Raw genomic sequence first — 24,345 nt, 5'->3', positions numbered from 1 at the left:
TCCGCCTACAGGCTCGGCGGGCGCTTGACGCCTCGATTGGTCCAATGGCGACATCGTGTGGCCAAAGCATGTACATCACCTTATCGATGCCTTTTCCGATAAAGGCAGAAGCAATCGATTTCAGAAGGACATGAGGCGCAGAAAGATTTTCGGGTCATGTTGTCTTTGTGTTGAACTAACATCACGTTAGATTAGTTTGCTAAGTTAGTATAGTACATCCATTCTATTCATCTTTAATTTGCAACCCTTTTATATTTCAGTTTGTTAGATAAAAAAAAAAAGAATCTAATTACTTTTATTTATATATTCATTGTTAGTACCACCGTTTTTGTTTTATTGCCAAAAATGCAGTCAGAGATGTACAATTAAGCAATAACAATGATTTGTATTATTTGCATCAGACCTGGTTATGAAATTGGAAATTTCATAAAATTTACACTTTTAAACCTTTAAATGTTTGTCAGATCACTAATTAACTATAATTATTAGTTTGCGATTTACTGATTAATTTATTAATATAGGCAGCTATAAAACTTCCCAGAGTGGGCGTCAATTAATTATTTTTCTTCATAATTATAATTATTTTTCTTCAGAATTATGATTACATTTCACCTTTTAATTATTATTTTTTAAATCACATTTAGTTAATTCAGTAGTTTGTTTTCTATGTAATGGACTTTATAGTTACTGTGTTAATCATTTGCTAATCAAGTGCAGTTCTAGTCCACTACAGATAAATTACAACCACAACGTTTTTTATTGTATTTTATTAAGACTATTCATGTTATTGTTCAAGCTCGGTGAACAAGTGGTAAGCACACTTGTCTCAGAGTTATGTGATTTGGGATCTGAATCTCGGCTTTCGGCTTCTTGTGCGAAGTTTGCATATTCTCCCCAAGTTTGTGTAAGCTTTTTGGTTTCCTTCCACAGTCAGTTGTGTAGTGAATTCAATTGCCTATACGAGGGGTGGGAAAACTCGGTCCTCGAGTGCCGGAGTCCTGCATGTTTTGGAGGTTTGCCTCTTCCAACACAAGCTGATTCCAATCAACAGGACGGCTATCAGGATTATGCAGAGCTTGCTGACGAGCTGAACATATATCAGCTGTGTTGGAGAAGGGAAACATCCGAGTTTGCCCATCCCTGGCCTATACAATAGATGTGGATGAATGGGGATGGTTGTTTGTCTATGTGCCCTCCTTCGATTACCTGACAACTACAGAAAATAGAATACATATATTTTGTCAATAAAAACATCATTAATTATCTAAGCAGTAGATATAACTCTTGCCAATGCTAATGCACTGAGACTGAACGTTTCATATCAATTAGTCTAAAATACATAATCAAAAACAATATTTTCAGGCATGTTGCGTGTGATGTTGTGAATCAAGTGAATTTAAAAAGAAAGTCTGCAAACAAAATGTGTATTGTATTATTATTATTTTTTAATTCAAGCACATTTCTAAAATCGGAACAATATTCAGGAGGATTTATCAAAAAGCTATAATCTCATCATTCCCATTGAATACAATAGAAAAGAGTATGTACCGCAGCGGTGTCACCAATTCATATATATAAAAAAAACATCTGCATAGTCGAAGAGAAGACCAACAGAACCCCACAGGAACTGTCTGTGGCTTTTTTGACAAGGCAGCATACTTGCAATATGGCCCTTTTTGTGCATGAACATTTCAACATTTTTGCTTATAAAAGCACAATTGAGGCAATGCTAAATAACCAAAGCCAGAGTACAGGGTTGAGAAGACTCTGCATCTCGAGTTCAATCTTTTTTGTTGCTACAGCAATCGCGCGTACCTCCGAATGACGATCCACCTGCTCATGCATCACCAAAATGACTGCCAACATATGTAAACATGTGCGGAAGGTGGATGATCAGTTTTTCTCCAAAAAAACACCAATAAAGGTTTCACAGAAATACATGCGTAAATATTTAGACCTGCAATGCAAAAGTATTCTCATAGTAAGCACATCATAAGATGTAATAAAATTCTGAAAAGTACTGCAAAGATTAAAGTTGATTATGTATGAAGGAATACTAGGTGGCTACAGTGAAAAAGAAATAGGAGACACTTACAAAACAGACACTATAAGAATAGTTGCAATATTCGGAGAATAAAATTGTAATATGAGATGAAAAAAAGTTGCAATATAATAATAATAATAAAAAAAAAAGTAGGCCGAGACTACGCTTGCAGTATGATAGGACTGTATTATCCTAGAAATTATGTGTTTTTTCCCCTTTCATAACATTTTGATTCCATTCCCACACTAAAATGCATTTTGGTAAAAATACATCAGAATTCTTGCAACTTCCTTATTATGAGTTCATTCTTTTCCATGAAGACTTTACTTATCCGCGTGGCCAAGATTTGCCGCAGTTGTGATGCTAAATGCAAAAAAAAAAGGGTTATTTTCAAATAAAATAAATTATAGATTATATAAATATATACAAATTATAAACATTCAGTATATTTACATTTGCATTTATTTAAGATACCAAATAATTTGCCATGCATGAAGTGCTGGGAGGACTTCCTACAAACTAATCAGAGGCATAAACAGATGATCATCCTGGGAAAGCTAGCATGAGGGTCATCAATTCCAGTGTATGACTGTGCTAGAAATGCACACAAAATGGAAGGGACCCCCCCAAAAAGGGGGGGGGGGCAATGAAGATTCACCTGCTTTTAATTCAAATGCTTGAAATAGGTACAGTAAACCATGTGGGAAAAAGTTACTGCAGTACCTTTGCACAGTGGACGGGAGTAGAAAAATGTCATTGGCACAAATCCTTTTAGCTGAAAAATATTTCTCCTCTACATCCTGAGATGAACTTTATTTATCAGTAGCCATTTGTTTTGTCACAAAAATAAATCAAACAAGAAAGCAAAAGCTTTGTAACTGAACTCATTCCGCAGAATACAAAAATGGAAGACGACAAGCCAGCGTTCAACAGATAATGGAGGAAAATTTCCCGGCGCCACTTTAGAGCTGTTTATTTTGCGTCAACGTTGCCAACTTGAGAAAAGAGGGCAAACTTTCCAGGGTGACACAAAAAACGAGCGCAGTTGGATCCCTCCCTCGGAACGCTGCGGTCTCCGCTGCAGTCACTTTGGACAAGACAGGAAGTTGCTGCTGATTGGACTGAAATGTTGCCGCCATTGAGCCCCCGATTTGACGTTTTTCATGTGCACACTTGCTCACAAGTTCTCTCCGGGCTGGTACTGAGGCTCGGTGGAGGTGAAGTAATCCTCCAGGAAGCCCTGCAGGTACTCGAAGGTGGGCCTCTCCTCGGGCTCTTTCCTCCAGCAGGTCAGCATCAACTCGTGCATGGATTCCGGGCATTCTGCCGGGCACGGCATCCTGTAACCGCGCTCCACTTGGTCCAGAACCTCCCGGTTCACCATACCTGGGAGACAGCAAGAACACTCATGACACACGCCGCCGCAGTATAAAAGACTTGACTGTCTCACGTAAAGTGGACGTACAATGTCTAAATACACCCTTCACACATTTTTCTTTTCATGGGACAACAATTAAATAAATTGTCACTTTTCTACAATGTAAAGTAATCAGTGTTGCAGTACAATGGAGTAGTCAGGGCGTATAACTGTAAATGTACTGTGCCCTCAAAGAAATCTTTTACAAGCTCAGTTTGAGGTAAAAGATTCACTATAAAGAGACATTTAAAGCAGAAATCATCCCCAACTTTTCCTTTCCACTATTATGTTCTACGCAGCCCCACTTCTCTAAATATGTCATTCAGATTAATATTGCGCTTGCAGAATGAGAATAAAATAGAGAAATCCACCCATCTCAAGGGGCGGCCATTTTGTGACTCGCTGTTGACTGAAAATCACAGTTGCTCAGTGTTCAGGTAACAACCAATCACGGCTCAGCTTGCAAATGTCACATTATCAAACTCAGAAAACAGGTGAGCCATGAGGTTGTTACCTGAGATCTGAGCAACTCTGTCATTTTCAGTCAACATCCAGTCGCAAAATGGCTGCCCCGTGAGATGGATAAAAATAGGAGAGTTGCTCCCAAAAACATATAAATACGTCCTATTTGAGTTTATGTTTTAAGTGTCCCAAATATGTATTTAAGTTTTTACGTTTTTTTTATACTATAGCATACAGAAGGCTTTTGGGCATCAAAGCCTCTCATGTACAAAACATGGTTGAAGAAATGGTAGTTATTACACAAACGGCCAGCAGGTGGCAGCAGAGCAAAAGAGATCAATCAGGGCCATGTTGAAAAAACAATTACTCCGAATTCTAAATAGATTTGTGAATAATGATGAAACTTAGCCATATTCTAATGCTAATTGCGGCTAAATGGAAACAGATAGAAATATCCCTTTTTTCCTTATGAAAGAAGAGACTCTAATCTTTCTTTTGGTAGAATTTATGTTTTTATAGCAATAGGACACAATATTCTGTGGGCCTTGCAAAATCAGTCAAAATCTAGTAAAACAGCCGGAAGTGAAGGGGGTTGTTTTAGTGAAAATGGCTGGGAGTGAATGAGTTCATTCAAATTCCACACAAAAAAATGTTAATCAGAATACCAGGTTTAGACTAGTTGGGGCACAGTCAACATATTTTCATAAAGAACATACAAATGTTCTTCCCCTTCTCCATTACCTCATTCATTCCCAGCCATTTTGACAGAAGCAACCACCTTTGCTCCCGGCTGTTTTACTGGATTTTGACTGATTTTGCAAAGCCCACAGAATATTGTTTTCTATGCTATAAAAACATGGAACATACCAAAAGAAGATTAGAGTCTTTTCTTTTATCAGGGAAAAAAAGTATATTTGTATCAGTTTCCGTTTTGCAGCAATTTACATTAGAATATAGCTAAGTTCAATCAATCAATATTCACATTCCTGGTGAAAACGCTGACAAAAAGAGCTTGTTGCAACATGGCCCCTGGCTGATCTCTTATACTCTGCTGCCACCTGCGGGCCGTTTTTGGGAATAAATACAATTGCTTTAAGCCCCCTCAGGCTAACCTTAAATTTTAACTGATTTAATCTGGGGTGTGTTTTTTTCAAAATAAATCAAGGTACCATTGCAAAATGCATGAAGTTGAGCAATAAATAAATAAAAATGGCTTGCCTGGATATGGCACTCTTCCTTTGGTGGCCAGTTCGGTCAGCAGGATCCCGAACGACCAGACGTCGGATTTAATAGTGAAGCGTCCGTAGTGAGCTGCCTCGGGAGCCGTCCACTTGATGGGGAATTTGGCTCCTGCAAAACAAGTTAACACACACACACACACACACACACACACACACACAGCGGCGCCTCACATGAATGCCAGCATTCCCAATGACGCTGGAGATGGTCTCCTTCACTGACCTTGTCTGGCTGTGTATTCGTTATCCTCGATGAGGCGAGCCAGGCCAAAATCTGCCACTTTACAAACCAGGTTATCTCCCACCAAGATGTTGGCGGCTCTCAGGTCTCTGTGCACGTAGTTCATCCTTTCCACATAAGCCATCCCTGAAGCAATCTGACAAAGAAGCAGAACCAGAGCAAGTTACACATTACCAATACATTATCTGTCTTTTGCATGGTGCCAAAAAAAAAAAAAAAAAGGGAAGTGATAACCATTCTTGGTTGAGCCTATTAAAACAGACAAAAGGACCCCCCCCCCCCAAAAAAAAAAATATTGCCAAATTCTTTATGCTGACCTGCGAGGCCATATCAACCAGCTGAGGGAGTCGCAGCATCTTTCCCATTTCACCTTTCAGGAAATCCAGTAAGCTACCTGTAGGGCAGGTAATTAATAACTTTGTTTATTTCATCATTGGTTTCTTTCCCCCCAGTAAAACGTCTCAAAATACATCATAACCATCATGTAATATTGCTCTTTTCTCTAATTGGTCAAAAGAATGCAAAGATGAAACGTAATTAACACAAGAACACAAGAATGTAATTTGTTGATACTTCTCATAACAATACGGGCAATCTAACAGGCTATAGTGTACTTTTATGGGCACATATGGAAAATGTACTTGTATATACAGTAATTTCTGGACTATAAGCCGCTACTTTTTCACTTGCATTAGGCCCTGCGGCTAATACAAAGGTGCGGCTTATCAATCAGACCACATTCCTATAAAGGAAGCGCAAGAGCATCAGGCAGAGCAAAACAAACCAAGTGAGCCAAAATACAGGAGAGAACCGAACGAGAGCAAGACGATTTGCGCCCTCATTATGGAAAAGAAAATAGCGGGAACCCCGTGTGGTAACTTTAAAACACCTGCGGCTTACAGTCGGGTGCGGCTTATATGTGTAACAAACTCGAGTATTCCTCGAATTTAGCTAGCGCGGCTTATCGTGAGGTGCGCCTTATAGTCCAGAAATGGCTGTACTTGAAATGTACTTGTACAAATGTAATGGCTAAATGGGCTAGAACACAAATATTTGGTGTTTCTACCCACCCATCAAGTGTGAAATTAATTGATCATGTACAAACCCAATTCCCAAAAAGTTGAGACACTAAACAAATTGTGAATACAAACTGAATGCAATTATGTGGAAGTGACAAATTTTAATATTTTATTCAGAATAGAACAGGTCAAAAGTTGAAACTGAGAAAATGTATCATTTAAAGGGAAAACAATATTGATTTTAAATGGTGTCAAAAAGTTGGGACAAGGCCATTTTCACCACTGTGAGGCATTTACAAGCAACATAATTTCTCCTTAAAATTATACATTTTCTCAATATAAACTTTTGACCTGTCATCTATGTTCTATTCTGAATAAAATATTGAAATTGGCACTTCCACATCATTGCATTCAGTTTTTATTCACAATTTGTAGTGTCCCAACCTTTTTGGAATTGGGTTTGTAAATCTTTAATTTACTTTTTCTAGCTACCAAATAACCAACCCGCATAGTTTCTCCGTCAATAATATTAGGTGACAACTGGAGACCAATTGCTGTAGATAACAACGTTATCTGAAACACTATCAAGCAGAAATACCCACAACCCCAACAGGTGCAACACCCCTGCTATCATGTAGAAGTAAAACAAAGTAAGAAAAACTGCAATGAGTTTTGTTGGAGGAACAGATTAGCATTTGCTAACAATGTTAGCTTCTGATAAGCAGCATATAGTTTGTTGATGCAGCGGGTGTTTGGACATGCGCCCGTGCGCCACATACAGTACACACAGTGTAGTGTATGACGTTTTGTTGCCATAAGTATTTTATGAACCGCTGGTCAGCCAATGATCATTGCATGCTAACAAACAACTTTTAGCGTAATTGCCTTTGAAATATTCCTTTTCGCAATATTGCATAATGACAGGACGCAATGTTGAATCCTTATTGATTTGCAAGATGGTATTGTGTACTCAGCATGCTATCGTGCTATATGTTAGCAAACCACATGTTAGCATAGTAGTTTTTAGCAGCAGTCATTCAAAACTGTAAGATTCTCCAATGCTTCTATAAGGCAAGCCCAAATTGCAACAACCATTCATAATTGTAAGTTATGGACATGCAACAGGTAATGAGGCTCATTGATTTGTTCTTTTTGCAGGAATGACTTCACTAAAATGTATCACACTAAGGCAGAAAACTAACTGGGTGTCTTACAAACCCTCCAGGAAAATCATAATCAGTGTTCACAAGTGTCCAAGTCCATGCAAACCTTTTCCCATGTATTCCGTGACGATGTAGATGGGCTCCTCTGACACGACAGCGTAAAGCTGGACAAGCTTCTCGTGCCTCAGCTTCTTCATGACCTGGGCCTCCTCCAGGAAGGCTTCTGGGGACATGGTGCCAGGTTTCAGAGTCTTGATTGCCACTCGGGTTGTACCATTCCACGTTCCTGATAAAAGACACAAGTGTCAGCAACTAAAACCAGCCAACCAGTAAAAACACAAGACCCAAAAAACAAACTCTTGGACAGTGGCCTCCTTGTTAAGTCCCTGAATTTCATAGTCCTTGGTCCTATGGCAATCCCGGGCCAAACGAAAGCCATGCTTACCCATCCAAACCTCTCCAAAGCAGCCCTGTCCGAGCTTGAGGTCAAGACGAAGAGACTCTCTGGGGATCTCCCAGGCATCCTTGGCTAAGCCCTGAGTTTGAGGCTTCAGCACTGGACAGATGTCTGTCAGACTGTGACACAACCCGTCAGCGTGTTCTGAAGACACAAGAGACAACAAACTTTTCTTTTTTTTTTTGCTTGTTGTCTTAAAAAAATATTGTCCATACTATATAATTAGCTAATACTTAGACACAAGACAAATTCATGATGATTCAATGAAGCGAATTGACTCACTACGATAGTGATTGACAAGCTGCTGCAGAGTGCTAAACTGTGTGCGGGATGTGATGTAAAAGCCGCCGCTGTCCAACTTCCTGATCTTATAGTGTTTCACATTCAGCCCCTTGGTGTTGTCGTAGTCCAGCACAGATAAACAATAGGCACCTGCACAGAGACACATGACACAGCAGGAATGTAACATGACATCTATGCTTACCTAGAGTAATAAGATCAATTTAAGCAGTACGAATACAGTGACTGATTTTCATGTTTTTAATGACAATACATTTAATTATTATTTTTAAATACATTTAAAAATAATAATATATATATATATATATATATATATTTTTTTTTTTTTTTTAATTTTTCTTCTTTTTTTTTTTTTTTAAAGCCTGTCCTCTTCCTGTTGGGCATTTGGGAAATTACATAATTGTTGGATGCCTGATGCCTGTCAGAAGCAGAGCTGCGATTGAATTTCTTTTTTTGGATGGGGAACCACCACTCAATACATTCAAAGGGAGGGAGGGGGTGGAGAGAGAGAGAGAGAGAGAGAGAGCGAGAGAGAGAGAGAGGATGGAAAATAAATGTCAAATTAACAAATTAGAGGTGGCCTTCTAGAACGGATTGCAAATATCACAGGCAATGTGGTCTCGATGCCACCAGAGGGCAATCCTAATCAAGCCAAATGTCTGAATCACAGCCCCCCCCCACCATCAGCCCCTGGCAATGCCCCCCACCTTCTTTACATGTATAAAGTGGGCGATAATGGCCCGTGGTTGTGCAGACCTCATCTCCACACTGACCTAATTCTGTCTGGCTTACCCAGGCAGCCAGGACCTCCACATTGCTCCTTCTCAAATAGTCATTTTCTATGATAGCCCTAAACTGACCTGTTTCTCATTTTAAGCAGGGCCTAATAACCAGAAATAGGACACACACATACAGTACACAAACAGCTGAACCCAAAGGGAGAATGTGGCCTATCATAAGCATCTTTAAACATGTCCTACAGGAATCTCATCGGACATTATCCGGTATGCCCGCACAAAAAAAAAAGAGCTTTATGTTACACCCTTCTTGTTTGAACATGTTTGGAGAGACGTGTCATGGAATTCAAGCAGATCAGCATGAACTCAAATTGAACAAAAATGCGTCTATTAAGAGCTACACCAATTCAACAGTTGATCTTTTATTTTTGTCCTTACAATTGTAATTATGTTTAACTTCCAATCCATCTCTCCATTTTCTACAGCGCCTCTCCTCAATAACTTTGCAGGTGAGCGTAGCCCCGACTGTGCTGTTTGTAAGCAGAGCTATGCATTAACATGGCGATCAGAGGCAGAGCAGTTTTGTAATCCGAAGCGGTCACAATCAGGCCAAAATCTGAACGACTTGCTTAAAGACACTTAAAAACCGGCAGCTCACCCAAACATTTTTGGGGATTGTGTAAATTCACACTTAATGGGTGAGCAGGCAATCTGGAGATCAAAGTATAAAAGCAATTACAAACATTTTCTGGACCTGCTGATGACCAAAAACTAGTTGCAAGAGAGGTGTCAGTGAGTTTACTTCCCAACCACTGCCGCGGTGTCTGTGAGAAAAGCACGAAATCTGATCCAATCCAATCTTGACTCTTGGCCAATATATGTGGTGAAGCAGGTTCACTGTTACGGTGTCACGTTTTAAATTACGCTCGAGGCTTTGATTTTTGGGTGCTGGGCAAACTATGCCAAGCGTCAGGTCATACAGCGTCCAGGTCGTCACTAACTACCAGAAGAAAAGTGAAAACTCCTGAAAATTGCAATCTGTAACAGTGTGTGTTGTCACGATAACAACATTTTGACTTCAATACTATACCTGCAATAAGTATCTAAGCACCTAAACAACTTAATTAAAAAAATGTGTTGTTTTTTTTTTTTTAAATTAGGGTTATTGCTATCAAATATTTTGGTATTTGGATATCTTAATAAAAATTCTATTGAATAATCGAGTATTCGGTTAATTTTTTTTTTTTTTAATAATTTTTGCTTGGTTAAAGAAGCATTATTAATATGGAAGACAAAAAACACATTTGCACTTAAGATAGTCAACTTTTTTTTTTTTACTTCATAAACGCCTCAAATGCAGTCTGAAAGACGTCAAGTCAGCTGTTATGCTGCGACACGATCATTTTACCATGATATTTCAATGTGTGTCTATTGAAACTGGAATAGAAACCAAATACAACGTCAACCAACTCAGTGGCCTTGCGGTAGAGTGTCCGCCCTGAGACTGGGAGGTTGTGGGTTCAATCCCCGGCCGGGTCATACCCAAGACTATAAAAATGGGACCCATGGCCTCCCTGCTTGACACTCAGTATAAAGGGTTGGAATTGGGGGGTTAGATCACCATGTGATTCCTGAGCGCAATCATTGCTGCTCCCCGCTCCCTCAGGGGATGGGTCAAATGCGGAGAACTTAGTTGGGTGTGACAATCAGTGGAATTTACCTTTACCTTATAGAGATATGCAAATAAAAATCAAGAACCCTGGCATTTGGCTTCAGATGGAGCAAATGAAGTCGCTGGGTCCTGGAATATAAACATTGACACACTCAACATTGTGAAGCAAGCAAGTTTACTGGAACGTAAATCATTGCGAGAGACACTGTAATGCAAAACCATCTTCAATAATGCGTAAGGAACTTGTTTACATGTTGTAAGACTCCCTACTTTAATTCATCCGGGAGACCGCTTGACAGCTGCTAGCTGTTTTTAGCTAGCAACAGAGTTCAAATACTCTCAGCAGTTCACAATTAAATGTCTGCGCATGAACGGCAGGACCAGGAGGCAATTACAGTTATCACCTGGTTATTTGCTGAGGGGAACAGGGAGGCATCTTCTACAAACTGAATGGAATGTATTGTCTCTATCTTGTGGTATAGAGACTTTAAGTCCACTGTGATAATAAGGAATAACCAAATGCAGATGGTATTAAAATGAAGAAGTTTAAAATATAATTTCTAAATACCAGTACACTCAAGGTTTGATTGTGATATTTGACTCAAGAGAAGATCAATTCTTATTCTATTATATCTCAAGTAGAAAATCATCCCCTGAACAGAAATGTGTTTCAGCTTCCACTGTATTAACCCTGGAGAACCCAAGAACCCTTTTCTTCTTTGGAAAATTATGAATTATACATTAAATGACTGCTATAAGTTCACTGAACACCAAAATATGTTTTTTTTTTCAATTTTAACCCTTTTTTTAGCTAGCTAAACTAGCTCAGAGTTGCTAATTTATCAAAACATATATATAAAACATACTCCTAGGCATTCTGCAACATGATAGGAAATAGATTAACAAAAAAACCCACAATTTTACCATCTGATGGTTTGCTGAGAAGATGGTTTTGTTTGGATTGATTTCCAGCTCAACAAAACAGCATGTTGCCAGCCATCTTGTCACCACCACTCTGGCTCATGTAAGTGCAATATTCATCCACTAGATGGCCCCATGCAGGGGTCAGAAGTGGCACTCTGGACTTTTGAAGTTAAATTTGTAAAAAAAAAATAAAAAATAGGTCTTTGTTATTTGAGTAGCAGAATTTATAGGGGCCAAATTTGACCCTGTGGGTTCTCCAGGGTTAAGTTTAAGTTTGTACTGTGAGTTACTTTGCAAATTGCACCTATTGCGAGTGTCGGAAGCGGCGTCAAGCTCACCTTTGGTGGTCTCGCTTTCTCTCACCAGGAATGTTCCTCTTCTATTCTCCAAACTGAGCAGCAGTCTCTCCGAGTCACGGCGGGTTATCTTACCAAAATACCACCTGATTAGGTCAAAGATGGAAAGGAAAGAAGAAGGCAAAGGAAGGAGCAGGTTGGTGAATGACCGGCAATTTGAGGTTCAAGACAAGAAGACGCCAACACACATGCAGCACACAACGCCATGACAACAGCTGCTTACCTGGACTCTGCAGTCAGTGTGAGATGACTGCAGAAGAAGGAAGGCAAAAGGTGAGACAAGGAGATGTTAAAGAAGGTTAGTTTAGCATATCAAGACTGATCATTCCTTCTCGGTGAGAATGAAAGGAGGAAGGACACTTATACTGTACAAACACATGTATAGGGACACATTCCACCGGCAGGAAGTAAAAGGTGAAGAAATGTTGAGTTATTCTCTTTTTGCAGCCGAGACAGCTTGCCCTCTTCTTGGAATTCTTTCTACAAGACAGTGTGTGGACATTTTTGTCCATTTGTGAGCTCAGGAATAAATGATGATAGACCTAAGAGAGGGTGTGCTGTCACTGCTTCAAATCGGTCATCCCAAAGGTGTTTGATGGATGTGTTTTCTTCTTTGACACCGCCTTTACGGTTTGAGCTTTGAGAAGTGGTAACCCACTTTTCACTAAACCGGTCCCACAAAGCTGTAAGAATAGTAGAGTTGCCCAAAAATGGTTGACTAACACACCATGTGATGTGGCTGAACCCAACTGAACGGAAGTGTGTGGGCTTTGGCAAATAATTGTGTGGTCGACCTTTGGCTACTAGTTAGTAGTTTTGATGCAATTTGAAATCTGAATTTTAGATGTCCGGACGTTGCAGATATAACAGCCAATAACAGTCAGCTTTCACCCAAAAAAAATAAATAAAAAAAAAAAAATAAAAAAAAAATAAATAAATAAAACAATAAATAATATATATATATATATATATATATATATATATATATATATATATATATATATATATATATATAGCTGTACTGCAGTTAATGAATGAAGTCATCATTACCAACAGCCTTTGAAATGATCCCCATATTGTCTCCATTATTTCTCCCCCATTTCCTCACTTTGTATCATTACAGTATGCTTTTGCCAATAAAAACACAACGGGTCTTCAGTTATTCCGTTGCAACGAGTCAGTATGTGTGCCAGGTGTGCAGGTGTAAATTGCTTATTTGAAATTTGATTATTTTGAAATTTGAGATTGTCCGGTTCAGTCGCATTCGGTCGCATTCGGCCGCAGTGCTCGGTGAGTGGTGACCCTTAAGATAAAGAAGAAGTCTCCAGGGACAAAAAGGGGCTCAAGTTGCTCAACCTCTGATTGATTGATTGATTAATAAATAATAGATGAAAGACGAGTCTCAGTACCTTTGTCCAAATCGTGTAACACTATTGCAAAAAGAAATAGTTTGGCATACAGTATAAAATTTTAGTTACTCACTTATAGATGATAGAGTAATTATTAAACACGGTCTCAGGTTCACGTTTTTAGCTTGTTAAAGTTGACTATTTATTGATTACTTTTGATGATGTAACTCCAGTCCAAGAACCCTCCTTTATAATAAGCAAAGCAAACCAGTCTACTAGTGCTAATCAGGTGACATGCAAGACAGATGAAAGTGAATATAAAAATCAAGAGAGAAATATTATATACTCTTCTGCTTGGATGGAGTCGGACGGAGCCACGTAATTGCTGGGAATATATCCACTCTCTCCGGTGGTTAGGGAGCGTGCCAGCCACCAGTCGCCCTCTCTGCAACGGCAACACACGCCACATGAGGTACCAAAACACACAACATGGATAGTGGGAATATTTGGGACAATGTTGGGAGCAGTCAAATTATGATTACAGTATTGTGCACTGGCAGGGATGGACATAATAAAGACTATTGTTTTTTTTTATATGATTAGATATTAGTTTGCTGCCTAACCAGGCTGCTGTAGTGATGAAAACAGAAAGTGAAAGAAGTGGCAATGTAGTATATGGTGCATCTGCTGTATTGACTGTCAAAAGACTACTTTCACATGTTGACATGCTTATATTGCTCTACACTCTACAGCGTAGGTGGGCATCGAGGGCCGGAGTCCTGCAGGTTTTGCATGTTGCCCTTCTCCAACACAGCTGATATATGATCAGCTCATCAGCAAGCTCTAAATAAACCTGATAACGATCCTGTTGATTGGAATCAGCTTGTGTTGGAAGTGAGAAACCTCAAAAACCTGCAGGACTCCGGCCCTCGAGGACCGAGATTGCCCACCTCTGCTCTACAGGAATCAGCAACCTGGATTTTATTATGATACCTGGCTTGCGCATTTTGAATACAAAGATGTTCTGAGGCTCGAGCCGTATTGTGTTCTATCAGCCTGGTGCCTTTTCTTTTGTTTAACCCTGGAGAACCCACGGGACCAAATTTGGCCCCTATAAATTCTGCTACTCAAATAACTAAGACCTTTTTTTTTAATTTTTTTTTTTTACAAATTTAACTTCAAAAGTCCAGAGTGCCACTTCTGACCCCTGCATGGGGCCATCTAGTGGATGAATATTGCACTTACATGAGCCAGAGTGGTGGTGGTGACAAGATGGCTAAAATGCAACAAATAAAACAAAAAATATATGTTGTTCAATGTAGCTGTGTATTTGATTATTTTCTTAAATTCTAAATAGTTTACTGACAGTTTTTGTTATTCTGATTTTACCCCCTAAATACCCCTAAATCCCAAAGGGTCAAATTAGGGAATAAAGGGTTAAAATTGAAAAAACATATATTTTAGTGTTCAGTGAACTTATAGCAGTCATTTAATGTATAATTCATAATTTTCCAAAGAAGAAAAGGGTTCTTGGGTTCTCCAGGGTTAAACAAGGCAGCTTACGAGCAATTGTGGGTCGAATTGTTGCAAGAAGAAAGATGCTTTCTTTAACTGTCAAGTAAACAAATTAAATGCAATACAAACTTTTGCCACGGCTAGACGGATTGATTACAAAAACATGATCCTTTTTCTGTAATGTCTAATACAATGTTTGAAATTTGCTATGCAAAGACAGGGGTCACTAATGGGCTTCCAATGGGCACCAGGAAGTCCCCAAGGGCCACATGAAAAGCCCGCAAGTGACCACCAGTGAGAAGCTTTCACATTTTCTGTGTTGACAATCTTACAAAAAATAAATAAATAGTGCCACTTTCCAATTAGCTGTATAGAAGAGAATATATAGCAGAGGCTTGTAATGGAAGCACTTTAATTGAATCAGCACGCAAGAAGCAGCTCTCAGTTACAAAAAGATCGGTGACCTCTGTGTGAAGATAGAACTTGATGTGTAAATGGGTGACTGTGAGGCTTTGTAAAGCGCTGGCACCATCATGTAGATAAAGTGTTATACAAAAAGCTGTCAGTCTATTTACCATAGCTTAAAGATAACAACTTTTTAAATGTACCATTTTACAAAAAAAATTTAAAAAAACAGTAACGCACATTACAGGACATATTCTTTATTGATGTCCAATTATACTTATTTCACTTCTTTTAAAGTGAATTTTGATATAAAAAAGTGAATTCAATTACAAATAGTCCATTTATATTGAGAGTAGAGCTATCAAACGATTTTTTTTTTCTTAATCAGATTAATCAAATCTTAGAATTTCAATTAATCATGATTAATCAATTCATTGAAAAGGCTTTTTATCAACATTTTCTATCCGCTAGATTTGAAGAGCACCTGTTATTTTTTAAGATTATCTACATTTAATGTAATGACTTATAATGTTATCTTCAACATTTTTTGATCCACTGCTCATCCTCACCTTTTTCTAATCAGTTAATTACTTGCATAAATTAAATGGGAAAATTATTTCGCCAATATTTTGACGTGAACAAATATTCTGAATGTCATACGCAAACATTTATTAATGTTTAGTGGTCAAACACCACCAGTGCCACCTTTAACGTAACCATCCCGCTGTCAAGCTAAAGGATCATCTGCGGTCAAAATGAATGCTTTAACTTTGACAGTACAAATTAAGAGTTTATTTCAATTGAAACGGTCTTCATCGAAGCACTTCATGATGTGGATGGTATTCCTCGTTTATATGGCAGGTGGTTGAATGCATTTGCTAAGCACTGAACATTAAAAAAAAAAAAAAAACTAACATTGATGGAAAATTCTTTGAATGCCCATCCCTAATTTGGGCACAATGAGACAACACATGCAAACGTGGGTATGACAATGGGATAGGATTGTGTTTGTATGCTTATTATTATTATTATTAGGGAGCAGTTGTTGAAGTTTTACAGCACTTCTATTACCATCTTAAGTACTGAAAAGTTTCAGACAAACATGACTTGACTACAGAGGGGTGGGGCCAGTGTTGTTTGGATAACATTAATGCAAACTTCGGGTGATGCAAGCAAACACGTTGGCACATTTAGGATGCTTTCACATCGAGAGTTTCCAATCACTTGAGTTTGAACGGTTGGTCCGTTAACCCCTGGTTGTTGTTTTTTTTTTTTTGTCAGTGTAAATAATGCGAGTGAACCAAAATACATCATAACAAATCACGTAACATTGCCCTCTTGTCTTAGTGGTTCCATGAATGTAAATAGAAATATGGTTTGCTGTTGGGACGGGGGAGTGAAACGGTGCAAATAGGTATATAAATGCTGTGTCCTTTGTTGATAACTTCAAAATTGATATGGACAATATAGCAAGCTACAGCACACCAGCAAAAAGCCAAAAGTGCAAGATGTAATTGCTTCTTTGGCATGGCTCATTGCTCAGTTGATTTGGTCTGCACTTGTGTTTTGACTTCACACCAAGAGGGAAAATGAACTCGAATTGGATTAATACCAAGTGTGAAAGCACCCTTAATGAAATTACATTGCATCTTCACAAACCTGCAGTTCACTTTCCTCCTAGAAAAATGTGACGAATGAAGAAGAGAAATGATGAGGGGGGGGGGACGGGTTTGAAGGTGGAAAGAGAAGCGACAGTTATAAGCGGTAGCAGAATAGCATAGCAGCAAATATGCTAAAACCATCAATCGGATTGGTAAATCTTGTGCTGGTTCTGGTGGCACACAATATCAGCAACAACCTACAAGCCAGTGACTACAACAATGCTCTGGGGAGGAGAATTAAGAGCTTGACTCTCACTTAATTGGACCGTTATCTTATCTTAGAGGCCCCTTATTAAATCTGTGTATACTTGACCTGATACCGATCCAGATCTTTGGCTCAAGGGGACCAGATGTAGTGATAATCCACCATTGTACTTAGTGCCACCTTCTAGGTCAGCAGTTAGTGGGTAGGTAGCACAAGGTTCATTGAATATCTATTGATTCATGAAGCGATGACCCCTCCCCCCGCCACCCAATTAAAAATAAGCATAACCCCCACACCTCCTTTGGCTACACTAGTTAGCTTGGGCTGTCCAAGCAAATGAGAAATCAAGAAGCAGTAATGGGAAAAGAAAGAGAGAGATAAAAAAAATAAAAAACACATTGGTTCCCGGTTGCCTGGACTTAAATTATTTAATGAAATTATTTTTCCCTGTCTGATGATTATCTTGGAAGTAACCTTTGTGATCACACATTATTTTGTAAGACCGTATGTGATGTACAAAAAACAAACAAAAAAAAAACAGATGTTGGCAAAAATGTGTCCTTACGTGTTGTTGACTATTTGGAGGCGTTCTCCCTTTCTGAATGACAGATCGGAAGCTGTTCGAGACTCGTAGTCATACAATGCCACAAAGGTCGTTACGCCTCCTGTGTGGAGAGGAAATATTATGAGTGCGCTGCAGGCACAAATAATACAGAAGACATCATGTGTCCAATTAAGATCGTCAGCGAGCATCCACGGATGAACTTGCATGTTTATCTTTTACTTTGGCAAACAGGTGAAGGTTATTTCAAAAGGTAGCTCAACACACATTATCACTTGCTATCAACGTTTTGCATTAACGTTCATATGTAACGCATTACAAATCGTACAACAGTTAAAAATGTTCAAATTTAACTTAAAACATTGCCTGTACAGTTCATGCCTAACAATAGAAACAGGTTGACTATGGAACAGATTTTTTTTTCTTTTGTCGTTATTTCCTATGGAAAAATTTGTTTCAATCTCGACTAGCATCCCAGAATGAGAAATTGTGCTCACAGATCTGCAACAACTAATGTTTGGGAATTTATTGTATTGATTAGATTAGCTGTATATGTAGGGCTTTACTTTCTCTTAATCTTTACATATATGCAACGGATAAGGTCTTGCAAGTCCCACCACACTCAAGAAAAGCATGTTTGATATTTTTTTTCTTTTTTCTTTTAATGATACATTATTAAATAACAATAACTTAGAGAGTAGGACTAGATAAGTTATTCTGCTTCTTCATACTATTTTTGAACATGTAAATTATGACATTAATTATTTTCTTTCATTATTTTTTTATTTTCACTTCAACTTATATTTAAAATTTTCTAATGTTTGTATGTTCAATTAACCAAAAAAACAAAAAACAAAAACAAACTGTAATTGAACTGCAACAAACAGACAAATGAATAAGACTGAAGTTTTGAGCAAAAGCGTCTGACCTGCTAGCGCGACTCTACTGGAAGAGGAATTGTGGCTACTGTTGTCCACGCCACCAAACAGTGCCAGTTCGGCCTTATTGCTCATGGGATGGTTGCCACCGAGGCCTCCCTCCACAGTGGTGCTACGGCTGGGAGTTAAGGACTGCTGAGCGGAGTTCAGGTGGTGGCCGCCAGCCCCTCCCCCAGAGCCGAGGTTGGCATCCAGGCTGATGGTGCGTGGGCCCGCCTCCTTGGGCTTACTTTTGGATCCCCCCATTGTGAGGCCTAAAGGGCATTAAAGGACAGTGGGGGTGAAACGGGGTGATGATTGAAGAATATGCAAGCCGCTATAAAACATGAGGTTTTAAAATGAGTTTCAAGGTTTCTCATCTGGTCCTACCCTTTGACCTCCTGAAGTGAAAATTAAGATTTTTAGAGCATATAATAATTGCATTAAGGAGGAACAAGACTGTGCATGTATGAAAATGAATTAATAATACATTTAACAGTTGCAAAAACTTAAAAGTCAGGACAGAAATATTTTTCAACAAGCACTTCAGATTACCACATTTTCATTACCCTGCACCCTTAAAGCTACCTGGTCAATTTTGTAATTCAACTGCTGGTTGAGACAATGTCAAGACAGAGTTTGAATGAAAACTGGCCCGGAAAACACAAATAGGTGAAGTGTGAACAAGTTAAATGAATGAAAGTTCATGAGCTCGTTCATATTTTGAGCGAACATGAACTAAACCTTGTGCATTTCTGCTTTATGAACTATTTTTTGCAGTGTGCACAATTAGTGGTGTCTGAGCCAGTTTTGAAGGGAGATTAATTTTCACTTGAGAGTGCCAGTTTATGATGGTCTGTCTTTAACAGAAAATTGGTTATAAAAAGTGCCATTTTGCGATTTGTCATTCGCTAAAGAGTGCCAGTTTATGGTCTATCTTTAACAAAATAACTTTGCTATTTTTACACTCTAAAGAGGTGTGATCATTATCAAATAGACCTACATCTTCCACCTTGTGTTACTTGCAGTTGGAGACATATTGTACAGGAGTGGACAAGGTTGGGATAGGCAAAAAATTAGAGCTGTGCCACTGAACTGTGTTGAGACAACAATCACAAAAAGTATTTATATATATATATATATATAAACGATATAATATATATATATATACATACAAAAAAAAAATATATATAAATAAATAAATAAATAAATAAATAAAGGAGAGCAATGATGACATGTCAAATCGAATGAACAATACTGAGCTCTCCAGGAAAAAAAAAAAAAAAAAAAAAATAAAAAAGTATTTATTATAACATCTTTTCCACGTATGTTGAAAAATGTTATGTGTGGAAAAAATCTAGGGAGAGACTGAGGACGTAAGATACTGACTGCATACCAAATATCAGCTGGCTGCATACCAAGTATCGGCTGCATGTGTGCGAACACACACGCACGCACACAGACGGGTTTGTTTTACTATCTTTGTGGGGCCATCTCATTGACAGAATGCATCCTAGCCCCTTCCCCTAACCATCAAAAATGATTGCCTACCCCCATTCCTTACCCTAACCTCAACCATAACCCAATTCAAACCTAAACTCTATAACCAAGTCTTGACCCTCAAAAAGAGGTCTAAACTTGTGGGGCCCAGCAAAATGTAACAAAAACAAGATATATCCTATTGATTGCTCTATAGTAAAGTCAATTACATGTTTTGAGTGAATGTTGACAGATAACGCTGGCTCATAAATGCAGAACTTTAAAGGTTAACATAAATAACAAACAGCAGTTTGGGATCAGTGCATCTTCTTTCTTCCTATTATGCTTTATATAACGCTCATGAAGGAGCTGTAATCGCAGCTTAGTGTGGGAATATGATTACACTAAACCAAAGCAGCGCTACGGTGGACGGATATAACCACAGGGGGTCTGCTATGAAAAGCTAATTTTCAGTGAAGGCTGATTTGGGAGCTGCAGTGACAGGTTGGCAGGGGTCAGAGCAGCCATCGGATGCGCCAACATGCTCTGGCTGCCGAGCACTCCATGCATTGCTTTCGTTTCAACGCTAATGTCTGCTTCACTCAAAATCAGCTCGTATTAAGGACCTGAAGTCTGGCTCACGTGCGGTTTTAAATAAAACGTGTACAATTAAGAATGTGGACATTCGAGGAAGGTTCTTCAACATCTTTATTTTATTCACAATTTATTCAGCTCAAGACATCATTGGGAGCCTCGCGGTTAGCAGGTCGACCTCACAGTTCTGAGATTTGGGTTAGAATCTCAGCTCTGACCTTCCTGTGTGGACTTTGCATGTTCTCCCCAGACTTGCATTGGTTTTCTCTGGCTTCCTCATTCCATTTTAGGCTCATTAAAGACTCAATTGCCTACAAGATTGAATGTGAGTGTGAGTAGTTGTTTGTATACATTTGCCCTGCGATTGGCTGGCGACCAGTCCAGTGTGCCCGTCTCCTGCCTAAATTCAAATGCAGTAGGCTCCAGCCCAGCCACCATCTAAGGACAAACGCTGTAGAAACGGATGGATAGTAATTTCAACTGCAGGCAATATGAATGTTTTATTCCAAGAAAAATAGTTTAATTCCAGCTAGTGTCGTTGTGGAATGGAAAGGCAACATAAAGTTAGCCGAGCTTACTCTTACACTGCAAACCCCGTAAGATTTTCAAATTGAAGACGTTCTGACAATCTTGCTTCAGCAAAATATTGGATCAAATGTTTCCAAATTCACAGATTGTGTTTGACGCTAGGGTTGAGTGTAAATATGACAACATAGCGTTTTTTTCTTCGCATTACGTTACCAAAACAAAGCCATTTCAGTTCAATGCATCCTGAAGCTTGAGGGCTTTCAGGCTTGAAAAGCATTCAGGATAAGTAAATAAATATATGAAGACAAACAATTTTTCGTTTGGACAAAGCGGAAACATGTGCGTTATCATCTGTTAGCTAATAATGTTAGCCTCATTCTGGGCTAAAATGGCTTGAAAAAGAATCTACAATGGATGGAGGCTGGGCTACAGGAAAATCCCTGCGGCAAAGCGCGGGGGAGGGGGGGGGTTGCTTGGTTGAGGAGGGGTTTGCTTAATTATGCATACGAAATGGAAAAGCGCTCCAAATCCTTGGAGTCTTCTGGGCTTTGGTTGAATACCAACTGCAGTCTTTCAGTAATGCTGCAGGGGTCGGTCCCTTACAAAAAAAAAAAAAAGAAAGTAACAACCTTATTCTGCCATTGGAATAAGAGCAGTGTTATGATCCCGACAAGTAGAAGGTTCACAGCCCTTATCGTCAGTCCAGACTCCATACAGTATTTGTTCGATCTTTGTGATGAAGACAGGGTTCTTTTTCAATTTGGAAAGATTCTTTTCATCTATTGGGACACCAAAATTGGTCAAACTTGCTTCAGATGTTTGTTTTTTGTTTTTTTTTGTATGCAGACTTGATGAGAAGATATTCCCTGCTGTGAGGATGAAACAAAGTCGAGTCAGACTGACAGATGGTGAAACTTGTGAAGAGGCGAGTTCAAGCTTGTATGCTGAGAGCAAAACCACAACAGTATTCTGTATTCTTCACTTCTACCAGCAATGCGGGCACCCGAAACATTGACTGACTGTTAAACTTCTAAAGTCAATCGACCACTGAGGTGGTAAAATTACCCCAAAACTAATTTTTAACCCGATGTTAGTGTTTCACAAGAGAGCTCAGTTTGCAATTAGCATCAAAGGTTTAATTCTGTGTGAATGTGTTTTGCTTTGGCTTTTTGCAACACTTATTCAAAAAGAAAGAGTGGCCTCAACAAGCGGTGAGAGTAGGAAAGAAGAACAGAAGCGGACTCACATTACAACTTGTCAGGACGGGGAAGCTTGGGGACCCAAACGCGGGAAGACAAGGCGAGGAGGCAGAGGCCCAATCAAAAAAAGGATTTAATTTCTATGAAACAAAAACATCTTCCAAAGTACAAAATAAAACAAAACATGAACCAAAACATGGGTGGGAACAACAAGGAAAACCCGAGCAGCATGACCTGGTACAATTACAAGGAAAAACAAGCAGGATGACGTGGGGGGGAGACAATGAACCCACACAGACAGATGGAAGACAGCAGACTAAATACACAAACACTAATGAAACAACAAGACACACCTGGGCACGACACAAGTGGCTGAGGGTACTGATTGGATCACACGAGGAAGGGCAGGATCACAATTAACAAGACAAGGAAGACACACAAGGAAAACAGAAACTAAACATGACAACTCAACTGTATGCTGTATATCAACACATTATTCAAAAACGGAGTACAAAAGTATATGACATATTTTCACAAATGAATTTATTTTTTTACTGGCTTTGGTTCTGATTGATTGAAAATCAGTTGAACGGTGCGTTTTGGACATACTGATTAATTGTGCAGCAATAATAAGAGGAAATGAATTGCTGAAAAACCTTTTTTTAGGGTACTATCTAAATATAGACATGTAAACAATTTGAAAATAAACCCTACAATGTTTTTGGAGTCCTTTTCCTGGCTTATCGTTTTTGTACTATTAACGGGTGAGAAATAAACCAAATTAGAACTTGTTAGGCAAAGTTGTGGCCCATTTCAAAGAGGGCCGATAGCAAAAAATTCAAATAAAAAAAAGTGAAGTTCAGGTATAGAAGGTGGTCCAGAGGGCAGCCGTTATGGAAGTCCCATTGCTAGTTTAACAAACAAATGAGCTTCCTCTAACGACGAAATGAAGCGGCAGTTGAAGTGAAGATAACGCTGGTTTCGTTGCATTTATTTACATAAGCACACAGAATAAATAGATTGGCTGAAGTGAAACCAACAGAGCAGTTTGTCAGCTTGTCCGTGTGGTCAAAATGCAAATTGACGAGCATATGTTTCCCTTTGGATGATTGCATCCAGGGGAGACACATCTGGTCCTTTTTTTGTATTTATCTGTGCAGTGCTCTGCAGAGGGCCGGCCGGCCAAGTCATGGGGTTCACAGATTAGGAAGTCTGTGCATGTGTGCGTGCATGTGATCCATATGTCACTGCATGCATTCCTTCATCTTAATACCCGCCACGTAATTAGAAGACTACTAAGGGAATTTTTTAACCTAATTCTGGTTACTTAATTCTGTCTGTTAGCGAGAGCCACCACATCGTGATAACTTACATTGATGTTTCTGCATTTGGCAATTTATTATTATATTATATTATATTATTAGTATGGGATTTTTTTAATAGGCTTTAGGCGAACTGATGAATACACACACGCTCGCACGCACGCACACACACACGCACATACACACCCACATACAAAAAAAAATAATAATAATAAAAAAAAAAATATATATATATATATATATATATATAAAATTATTTTTTTTAATTTATTTTTTTTAATAAAAAAAAAAGGAGTGCAATGATGATGTCAAATCGAATGAACAATACTGAGCTTTCCTGAGAAAAAAAAAAAAAAAAGAAGACTACTAAGGGGTGGCGGTGGGTGGGCGCTCCTGGGTCACCACAACCACCATTTGCCATATGATCGGAACAATCCTGATTATCTTCTTCTTTAGCGTACTGGCCAAACCCTGTGACGACATTCCATCCGGGCCTGCAAACAAACACTATCTTTGCAATGACAAGACTGGATCTACCAGTTTGACCGCTGCAAGAACGTCTCTTTATCCCGCCTCAAC

At 38.9% G+C, this 24,345-nt stretch overlaps 2 protein-coding genes across 9 annotated transcripts in view; both read right to left on the bottom strand.

Moving 5' to 3' along the window:
* Positions 1-1,423: 1,423 nt before the first annotated feature.
* The window catches only part of src (v-src avian sarcoma (Schmidt-Ruppin A-2) viral oncogene homolog), a 37,586-nt gene continuing 14,664 nt past the window's right edge, over positions 1,424-24,345 (bottom strand). The window contains exons 2-15 of one of the 6 annotated variants that reach the window (XM_077575293.1): positions 18,656-18,919; positions 17,731-17,830; positions 16,959-16,976; positions 13,726-13,824; positions 13,440-13,460; positions 12,254-12,280; positions 12,013-12,116; positions 8,324-8,473; positions 8,030-8,185; positions 7,691-7,870; positions 5,720-5,796; positions 5,385-5,538; positions 5,142-5,273; positions 1,424-3,430 (exon numbers count right to left, since the gene is read on the bottom strand). In XM_077575293.1, coding sequence (XP_077431419.1) covers positions 3,222-3,430; positions 5,142-5,273; positions 5,385-5,538; positions 5,720-5,796; positions 7,691-7,870; positions 8,030-8,185; positions 8,324-8,473; positions 12,013-12,116; positions 12,254-12,280; positions 13,440-13,460; positions 13,726-13,824; positions 16,959-16,976; positions 17,731-17,830; positions 18,656-18,919 — 1,691 coding nt within the window. In that variant the 3' untranslated portion in view covers positions 1,424-3,221. The remainder of the gene's footprint in view (positions 3,431-5,141; positions 5,274-5,384; positions 5,539-5,719; positions 5,797-7,690; positions 7,871-8,029; positions 8,186-8,323; positions 8,474-12,012; positions 12,117-12,253; positions 12,281-13,439; positions 13,461-13,725; positions 13,825-16,958; positions 16,977-17,730; positions 17,831-18,655; positions 18,920-24,345) is intronic. The other 5 variants (XM_077575312.1, XM_077575303.1, XM_077575328.1 and 2 more) reach the window with 5 other exon arrangements.
* The window catches only part of kcng1 (potassium voltage-gated channel, subfamily G, member 1), a 37,423-nt gene continuing 31,848 nt past the window's right edge, over positions 18,771-24,345 (bottom strand). For all 3 annotated transcript variants that reach the window (XM_077575367.1, XM_077575351.1, XM_077575358.1), the window contains exon 5: positions 18,771-18,919. The gene's annotated coding sequence lies outside the window, so the exon portion shown is untranslated. The remainder of the gene's footprint in view (positions 18,920-24,345) is intronic.

This window comes from Vanacampus margaritifer, chromosome 1, assembly GCF_051991255.1.
Source record: "Vanacampus margaritifer isolate UIUO_Vmar chromosome 1, RoL_Vmar_1.0, whole genome shotgun sequence".
Classification (NCBI taxonomy): domain Eukaryota; kingdom Metazoa; phylum Chordata; class Actinopteri; order Syngnathiformes; family Syngnathidae; genus Vanacampus; species Vanacampus margaritifer.
Note: the sequence above shows the minus strand (reverse complement) of the source record. Positions and strands in the feature narration are given on the sequence as shown.